This window comes from Oncorhynchus mykiss, chromosome 10 (assembly GCF_057628025.1).
Source record: "Oncorhynchus mykiss isolate SJ-2025 chromosome 10, ASM5762802v1, whole genome shotgun sequence".
NCBI lineage: Eukaryota > Metazoa > Chordata > Actinopteri > Salmoniformes > Salmonidae > Oncorhynchus > Oncorhynchus mykiss.
Window position 1 is genome coordinate 85,338,954 of NC_143031.1, and position 10,107 is coordinate 85,349,060.

Here is a 10,107-nt window from a genome sequence, read left to right on the forward strand (position 1 = left end):
ATTGTGATGGTGTAAACTATATTACATGGATTTATTGTGATGGTGTAAACTATATTACATGGATTTATTGTGATGGTGTAGGTAGACTATATTACATGGATTTATTGTGATGGTGTAGGTAGGCTATATTACATGGATTTATTGTGATGGTGTAGACTATATTACATGGATTTATTGTGATGGTGTAGGTAGACTATATTACATGGATTTATTGTGATGGTGTAGGTAGACTATATTACATGGATTTATTGTGATGGTGTAGACTATATTACATGGATTTATTGTGATGGTGTAGGTAGACTATATTACATGGATTTATTGTGATGGTGTAGACTATATTACATGGATTTATTGTGATGGTGTAGGTAGACTATATTACATGGATTTATTGTGAAGGTGTAGGGAGACTATATTACATGGATTTATTGTGATGGTGTAGGTAGACTATATTACATGGATTTATTGTGATGGTGTAAACTATATTACATGGATTTATTGTGATGGTGTAGACTATATTACATGGATTTATTGTGATGGTGTAGACTATATTACATGGATTTATTGTGATGGTGTAGGTAGACTATATTACATGGATTTATTGTGATGGTGTAGACTATATTACATGGATTTATTGTGATGGTGTAGACTATATTACATGGATTTATTGTGATGGTGTAGACTATATTACATGGATTTATTGTGATGGTGTAGACTATATTACATGGATTTATTGTGATGGTGTAGGTAGACTATATTACATGGACTTATTGTGATGGTGTAGACTATATCAAATGGATTTATTGTGATGGTGTAGGTAGACTATATTACATGGATTTATTGTGATGGTGTAGACTATATCAAATGGATTTATTGTGATGGTGTAGGTAGACTATATTACATGGATTTATTGTGATGGTGTAGGTAGACTATATTACATGGATTTATTGTGATGGTGTAGATAGACTATATTACATGGATTTATTGTGATGGTGTAGGTAGACTATATTACATGGATTTAATGTGATGGTGTAGGTAGGCTATATTACATGGATTTATTGTGATGGTGTAGACTATATTACATGGATTTATTGTGATGGTGTAGACTATATTACATGGATTTATTGTGATGGTGTAGCCTATATTACATGGATTTATTGTGATGGTGTAGACTATATTACATGGATTTATTGTGATGGTGTAGGTAGACTATATTACATGGATTTATTGTGATGGTGTAGGTAGACTATATTACATGGATTTATTGTGATGGTGTAGGTAGACTATATTACATGGATTTATTGTGATGGTATAGACTATATTACATGGATTTATTGTGATGGTGTAGGTAGACTATATTACATGGATTTATTGTGATGGTGTAGGTAGACTATATTACATGGATTTATTGTGATGGTATAGACTATATTACATGGATTTATTGTGATGGTGTAGACTATATTACATGGATTTATAGTGATGGTATAGACTATATTACATGGATTTATTGTGATGGTGTAGACTATATTACATGGATTTATTGAACTCTTACCTCGTAGAACTGGTGTCTTGAGGCAAACTATTTTTAGAGGCATTGGCCCTCTCTTCACTCTCAGAATACTTCCTCTTAGGGGCAGTGCCTCTCTCCTCGCTCTCCCCAGACAGACTCATTTTAGAGGCAGTGGTCTCCCTCTCTCTCTCCCCAGATGTGACTCGTTTTAGAGGCAGTGGTCTCTTTCTCTCTCTCCCCAGATGTGACTCGTTTTAGAGGCAGTGGTCTCCCTCTCTCTCTCTCTCTCCCCAGAGAAACTTGTTTTCAATGTAAGTCACAGCTCACTCAGCTACAATATGAAAGAAGAGATTAACAGTCAATATTTCTGAACATTGTTGGAAGTACCATTAACAATGACAAGACTTTAACCGTCCATGGTCACAGAGTTCACACAACGACATCACCTGCTAAATTAAATTACCTTCATAACAGCATTTGTCAGTTAACATGTAACAATCAGGGGTTGGAACTGAAATGATTTTTCAATTGTTTAGTTCTGAACAGAACCCTATTGTTTTGGTTCCGTTCCACTGTTTAGACCCAGCAGAATGTAGTTCTGAACAGAACCTTATTGTTTTGGTTCCGTTCCACTGTTTAGACCAGCAGAATGTAGTTCTGAACAGAACCTTATTGTTTTGGTTCCGTTCCACTGTTTAGACCAGCAGAATGTAGTTCTGAACAGAACCATATTGTTTTGGTTCCGTTCCGCTGTTTAGACCAGCAGAACGTAGTTCTGAACCGATTCAAACCAACAAAAATTAATTATATATATCGTTCCTTTTTTAAACTTCTGAAAATCTATTTTTATTTTATTTATCTCTACATTAAATAACTTCACCAATCAGTGCTGACAGAGCAGCTTGCTAAGGAGCGGGCCAGATATATAAATGCATTTGGACTGTATGGGCGCAAGTCGAGACTGACATTTAGCGTGTGGGGGAAAGAGTGAGAGGAGCCGGGGGCTTGAAGCGCTGGCCATCTTGTTATGTCATACTATTTATTAAAAAAGTAATATATTCATATGTTTTTTTTAACACTATTTATTTGCAAACACAACTGGTAATAAATAACCACTTGGTTATGAACGCAGCATAATGCCCGATGTCCATCAGATGTATATGAGGCTTTAGTTTGCGGGATGTTTATGTAACAGTATAACTTTAGACCGTCCCCTCGCCCATACCCAACGTAGCTAAAGACGAATGGTGCGTTTGCTGACAATCATTTTTTATTTATTTATTTTACAAAGCAAGTCAGTTAAGAATAAATTCTTATTTTCAATTAACTGCCTTGTTCAGAGGGCAAGAACGACAGATTTGTACCTTGTCAGCTCGGGGGTTTGAACTTGCAACCTTCCGGTTGAACTTGCAACCACCAGGCTACCCTGCCGCCACAATCATTGAACACATCAGCTCACGTTAAATCGAGTGCACCTGAAGTGAGCAGAACGGGACCATCGCCTTTCTGATCTGTGTAACCAGAACGCTCCCAATCTTAAACTTTTAACACGTCATTTAGCCCAATATTATATTTTAATATTTAACTATCGGTAGTTCATTTTCCTTTTGTTGCATGTCACTTCCACTTGCTCGACTTCTTTAGGAATCAGCATAAGCCTAAAACGATCATTATTGAAAGTTGAAATCAGAATTGTGATAACTTTCCAATTCTGCGGATGTTTTACCACCTAAAACACCGTTCTCTTGAATAGTCTTAACTTATCTATATTAAATTTGTAAAAGAACGCTACAAACCTTAGAAACATTTATTTTCGACTGATCCGTGTCCATTTCTTCCTCTACTTCCGTATAAATGTATTTCCTGTTTCAACACAGTGTGCGGGTTCAACAGGTATAGGTTTATAGTATATGTTTATATTTATGTCATGTAAAGGCTTAATACACTTAATGCAAGTTTTCAGCCCATAAATTCATATTCTATCTGGTAAGAATGTTTTTTTTATTTTATTTCATGATATCATTTAGTGATGTTTTGCAGTGCTACCAGAAGAGGGCAGTGTGATAACAACAATGTTTGGCAGAAAAGACAATAGACGGTCATATCTGTGTTGTTATGGTCAATCAATCAATCAATCAATTAGACTTATTTATAAAGACCTTTTTACATCAGCCAATATCTCAAAGTGCTGTACAGAAACCCAGCCTAAAACCCCAAACAGCAACCAATGCAGGTGTAGAAGCACGGTGGCTAGGAAAAACTCCCTAGAAAGGCAAGAACCTAGGAAGAAACCTAGAGAGAAACCAGGCTCTGAGAGGTGGGCCAGTCCTCTTCTGGCTGTGCCCGGGTGGAGATTAGAAACCTAGAGAGGAACCAGGCTATGAGGGGTGGGCCAGTCCTCTTCTGGCTGTGCCGGGTAGAGAGGAACCAGGCTATGAGGGGTGGCCAGTCCTCTTCCGGCTGTGCCCGGGTGGAGATTAGAAACCTAGAGAGGAACCAGGCTATGAGGGGTGGCCAGTCCTCTTCTGGCTGTGCCGGGTGGAGATTAGAAACCTAGAGAGGAACCAGGCTATGAGGGGTGGCCAGTCCTCTTCCGGCTGTGCCCGGGTGGAGATTAGAAACCTAGAGAGGAACCAGGCTATGAGGGGTGGCCAGTCCTCTTCTGGCTGTGCCGGGTGGAGATTAAAAACCTAGAGAGGAACCAGGCTATGAGGGGTGGTCAGTCCTCTTCTGGCTGTGCCGGGTAGAGATTAGAAACCTAGAGAGGAACCAGGCTCTGAGAGGTGGGCCAGTCCTCTTCTGGCTGTGCCGGGTGGAGATTAAAAACCTAGAGGGGAACCAGGCTATGAGGGGTGGCCAGTCCTCTTCTGGCTGTGCCGGGTAGAGAGGAACCAGGCTCTGAGGGGTGGGCCAGTCCTCTTCTGGCTGTGCCGGGTGGAGATTAGAAACCTAGAGAGGAACCAGGCTATGAGGGGTGGCCAGTCCTCTTCTGGCTGTGCCGGGTAGAGAGGAACCAGGCTCTGAGGGGTGGGCCAGTCCTCTTCTGGCTGTGCCGGGTGGAGATTAGAAACCTAGAGAGGAACCAGGCTCTGAGAGGTGGGCCAGTCCTCTTCTGGCTGTGCCGGGTGGAGATTATAAACCTAGAGAGGAACCAGGCTATGAGGGGTGGGCCAGTCCTCTTCTGGCTGTGCCGGGTGGAGATTATAAACCTAGAGAGGAACCAGGCTATGAGGGGTGGCCAGTCCTCTTCTGGCTGTGCCGGGTGGAGATTAGAAACCTAGAGAGGAACCAGGCTATGAGGGGTGGCCAGTCCTCTTCCGGCTGTGCCCGGGTGGAGATTAGAAACCTAGAGAGGAACCAGGCTATGAGGGGTGGCCAGTCCTCTTCTGGCTGTGCCGGGTGGAGATTAGAAACCTAGAGAGGAACCAGGCTATGAGGGGTGGCCAGTCCTCTTCTGGCTGTGCCGGGTAGAGAGGAACCAGGCTCTGAGGGGTGGCCAGTCCTCTTCTGGCTGTGCCGGGTAGAGAGGAACCAGGCTCTGAGAGGTGGCCAGTCCTCTTCTGGCTGTGCCAGGTGGAGATTATAAACCTAGAGAGGAACCAGGCTCTGAGGGGTGGCCAGTCCTCTTCTGGCTGTGCCGGGTGGAGATTAGAAACCTAGAGAGGAACCAGGCTATGAGGGGTGGCCAGTCCTCTTCTGGCTGTGCCGGGTAGAGAGGAACCAGGCTCTGAGGGGTGGCCAGTACTCTTCTGGCTGTGCCGGGTAGAGAGGAACCAGGCTCTGAGAGGTGGCCAGTCCTCTTCTGGCTGTGCCAGGTGGAGATTATAAACCTAGAGAGGAACCAGGCTCTGAGGGGTGGCCAGTCCTCTTCTGGCTGTGCCGGGTGGAGATTAGAGACCTAGAGAGGAACCAGGCTCTGAGGGGTGGCCAGTCCTCTTCTGGCTGTGCCGGGTGGAGATTAGAGACCTAGAGAGGAACCAGACTCTGAGGGGTGGGCCAGTCCTCTTCTGGCTGTGCCGGGTGGAGATTAGAGACCTAGAGAGGAACCAGACTCTGAGGGGTGGGCCAGTCCTCTTCTGGCTGTGCCGGGTGGAGATTAGAGACCTAGAGAGGAACCAGGCTATGAGGGGTGGCCAGTCCTCTTCTGGCTGTGCCGGGTAGAGAGGAACCAGGCTCTGAGGGGTGGCCAGTACTCTTCTGGCTGTGCCGGGTAGAGAGGAACCAGGCTCTGAGAGGTGGCCAGTCCTCTTCTGGCTGTGCCAGGTGGAGATTATAAACCTAGAGAGGAACCAGGCTCTGAGGGGTGGCCAGTCCTCTTCTGGCTGTGCCGGGTGGAGATTAGAGACCTAGAGAGGAACCAGACTCTGAGGGGTGGGCCAGTCCTCTTCTGGCTGTGCCGGGTGGAGATTAGAGACCTAGAGAGGAACCAGGCTCTGAGGGGTGGGCCAGTCCTCTTCTGGCTGTGGAGATAAGAGTACATGGCCAAGATGTTCAATCATTCATAGATGCCCAGTGGGTAAAAGTGACATTGAACTGATCACACGTATCAACGATAGACTGACACACACATAAATACATTCCATTCCTTGTCCTGTCATTTATTGAAAATGTATTTGACAGAGATACTTCACATCAGTCATCATTTCTGTAAATGTGACAGATTTATGTGACATTTGAATGTGTAAATGTGACAGATTTAGCCAGCTAGCTAGTTTAACTGTAGTCCCTGGGTAGGTAAGATAACAGTCTGGACGGTGGTTATACAGAGAGATCCTTGATGAAAACCTGCCCCAGAGCACTCAGAACCACAGACTGGGGTGAAGGTTCACCTTCCAACAGGACAATGACCGTAAGTGTAACCAATGTGAAATGGCTAGCTAGTTAGCGGGGTGCGCGCTAATATCGTTTCAGATTGGTGATGTCACTCGCTCTGAGACCTTGATGTAGTTGTTCCCCTTGCTCTGCAAGGGCTTTTGTAGAGCGATGGGTGATGATGCTTCGTGGGTGTCAGTTGTTGATGTGTGCAGAGGGTTGCTGGTTCGAGCACAGGTAGGGGCGAGGAGAGGGACGGAAGCTATACTGTCACAGAAGCACACGGCTTAGACAACACAGAAGTGGCTCCGGGAAAAAAAAAAAAAGTATTTGAATGTCCTTCAGTGTCGCAGCCAGAGCCAGGACTTGAACCCGATCGAACATCTCTGGAGAAACCTGAAAATAGCTGTGTAGCGACGCTCCTCATCCAACCTGACAGAGCTTGAGAGGATCTGCAGAGAAGAATGGGAGAAACTCCCCCAAATACAGGTGTGCCAAGCTTGTAGCGTCATACCCAAGAAGACACAAGGCTGTAATCGCTGCCAAAGGTGCTTCAACAAAGTACTGAGTAAAGGGTCTGAATACTAGTTTTTAGTTTCTTTATAAATTTGTATAAATGTCTGAAGACCTGTTTTTGTGATGTCATTATGGGGTGTTGTGATGTCATTATTGGGGTATTGTGATGTCATTATGGGGTATTGTGATGTCATTATGGGGTTATTGTGATGTCATTATGGGATATTGTGATGTCATTATGGGGTTATTGTGTGTAGAGGAGAAAAATGATTGAATCCATTTTAGAACAAGGCTGTAACGTAACAAAATGTGGAAAAAGTCAAGGGGTCTGAATACTTTTGCGAAGGTGCTGTAACTCTCCTGTTTACTTACTGGTTGAATGGGTTTCAGTGACGCATTCATCTGAAAGAAACAAAAACTAGATTATATCACACTAAATAGCATCTGTCATATAAAACAAAAAAAACACAGTTGTGATTGACATCTGCTCCTACCTACGTGATACAACGTCTTTCTGTCCTCTCATCATCCCTGTGATAACTTTGTCTTTAGACAACGTTGGAGCCGTCAAGTCTGCGTCTGCGTCTTGTGGTCGTGTCATGTCATGAAAGTCACACAACCCCCACCCACGTTAGAAGTTCAGAACCAGGAAGTGTAGTCTATATAGTACAAATCATAACTCTCAAATTATAAATAATTAGAAGCAACGAGGATAATCTAAATCGGCCTAATAGAGTTGTAGAATAAAAACACCAAGGCTGTCATCAGTGTTGAACAGGAACACCAAGGCTGTCATCAGTGTTGAACAGGAACACCAAGGCTGTCATCAGTGTTGAACAGGAACACCAAGGCTGTCATCAGTGTTGAACAGGAACACCAAGGCTGTCATCAGTGTTGAACAGGAACACCAAGGCTGTCATTAGTGTTGAACAGGAACACCAAGGCTGTCATCAGTGTTGAACAGGAACACCAAGGCTGTCATCAGTGTTGAACAGGAACACCAAGGCTGTCATCAGTGTTGAACAGGAACACCAAGGCTGTCATCAGTGTTGAACAGGAACACCAAGGCTGTCATTAGTGTTGAACAGGAACACCAAGGCTGTCATCAGTGTTGAACAGGAACACCAAGGCTGTCATTAGTGTTGAACAGTAACACCAAGGCTGTCATTAGTGTTGAACAGGAACACCAAGGCTGTCATTAGTGTTGAACAGGAACACCAAGGCTGTCATTAGTGTTGAACAGGAACACCAAGGCTGTCATCAGTGTTGAACAGGAACACCAAGGCTGTCATTAGTGTTGAACAGGAACACCAAGGCTGTCATTAGTGTTGAGCAGGAACACCAAGGCTGTCATTAGTGTTGAACAGGAACACCAAGGCTGTCATCAGTGTTGAACAGGAACACCAAGGCTGTCATTAGTGTTGAACAGGAACACCAAGGCTGTCATTAGTGTTGAACAGGAACACCAAGGCTGTCATTCGTGTTGAACAGGAACACCAAGCCTGTCATTAGTGTTGAACAGGAACACCAAGGCTGTCATGTGTACTGTAACAACTGTGTAGTCTATACTTTGGACCCTAGCCAGGGGCACATCTCAAACATAATTAACAGGTGAAGCATTTGTGTTTAGTGAGTCCTCCAGATCAGAGGCAGTAGGGACGACCAGGGATGTTCTCTGTTTACTGTCCTCCAGATCAGAGGCAGTAGGGATGACCAGGGATGTTCTCTGTTTAGTGAGTCCTCCAGATCAGAGGCAGTAGGGATGACCAGGGATGTTCTCTGTTTAGTGAGTCCTCCAGATCAGAGGCAGTAGGGATGACCAGGGATGTTCTCTGTTTAGTGAGTCCTCCAGATCAGAGGCAGTAGGGATGACCAGGGATGTTCTCTTGATAAGTGTGTGAATTAGACCATTTTCCTGTCCTGTTGTAATGCCACAAGTACATTTTGCGTGTCAGGAAAAATGTATGGAGTAAAAAGTACATTATTTTCTTTAGTAATGTAGTGAAGTAAAAGTTGTAAAAAATATAGTTAAAGTAAAGATACCCCCCAAAAAACAACTTTAGTACTTCTAAGGATTTTTACACCACTGAGCATAACCTACAGACAACAAACACAATTGCGTTTATCGATGGCAATGTGAACACACAGAGACACCGTGACGAGATCCATCACCTCATGTTTCACACTGATAATGCACAGCCCCACGTCACAAGGATCTGGACAGAATTCCCGGAAGCTGAAAACGTCCCCAGTTCTGTGTCATGTAGACTGGGTGTCATCGAAAGGTTGCTGGGTCGAATCCCGAGCGGACAAGTACCCTGAACAAGGCAGTTAAACCCACTGTTCCACGTTAGGCCATCATTGTAAATAAGACTTTGTTTTTAACTGACTAGCCTAGTTAAATAAAAGGTTCAATTGAAAAAAAAGTGTTTAAATCTTTGTAAGTTTCTACAACATGCAACAGGTATGAAATGGCTAGCTAGTTAGCGGGTGGTGCACGCTAAACAGCGTTTCAAAATCAGTGACGTCACTCGCTCCGAGACCTTGAAGTTGTTGTTCCCCCCTTTGCTCTGCAAAGGGCCGCCCGCGGCGTTTGTGGAGCGATGCGTAACGGTGGCTGTTGTCGATGTGTGCAGAGGCCAAGGTTGGGGCGAGGAGGAGAGAGGACCGGAAACTAAAACTGTTACAGGTCTCAGAGCGAGTGACGTCACCGATTGAAACGCTATTAGCGCACCGCCCAGCTAACTAGCTAGCCATTTCATACCCGTTACACGCAGGCTTCCATTCACATGCATCAGATTCATTCAAGTAAGTAAAAATCGACATTCTATTTAGCAAAACCATGATTACATTTCTAAAAATGATATTCTTGATTTGATTGAGTGATGTTTTGCAGTGCTACCAGCAGAGGGCAGTGTGACAAAAACAATCAGGTTCGGCAGAAGGACTCTAGACGTTTCTTATCTGTGGTAATAACATGGTAGAATGTAACCAATAATGATTTGGAAAATATATTTTTTTAAAACAGACTAATTATACATTTATAGCACGATGTACATTAATGAAAATATACGTTTAAGGAAAGAGAAAAAGCATTTTAATACAAATTGTTTATTATTATTATACATTATTGATCCATCCCTGGGTAGGAGAGAGACGGGGAAGAGAGAAACCGGGGTGGGAGGGAGGGAGACCGGGGGGGGGGGGGGGGAGAGAGACGGGGAAGAGAGAAACCGGGGTGGGAGAGAGGGAGACGGGGGGGGGAGAGGGAG

At 44.1% G+C, this 10,107-nt stretch overlaps 1 protein-coding gene across 6 annotated transcripts in view; it reads right to left on the reverse strand.

The window, feature by feature from the left end:
• Positions 1–3,444, reverse strand: part of LOC110528613 (NACHT, LRR and PYD domains-containing protein 1 homolog) — a 64,494-nt gene extending 61,050 nt beyond the window's left edge. For all 6 annotated transcript variants that reach the window (XM_090188305.1, XM_090188304.1, XM_090188302.1 and 3 more), the window contains exons 1-2: positions 3,304–3,444; positions 1,550–1,838 (exon numbers count right to left, since the gene is read on the reverse strand). In XM_090188305.1, the coding sequence (XP_090044431.1) occupies positions 1,550–1,668 (119 nt within the window). In that variant the 5' untranslated portion in view covers positions 1,669–1,838; positions 3,304–3,444. The remainder of the gene's footprint in view (positions 1–1,549; positions 1,839–3,303) is intronic.
• Between the last annotated feature and the right edge of the window lie 6,663 nt (positions 3,445–10,107).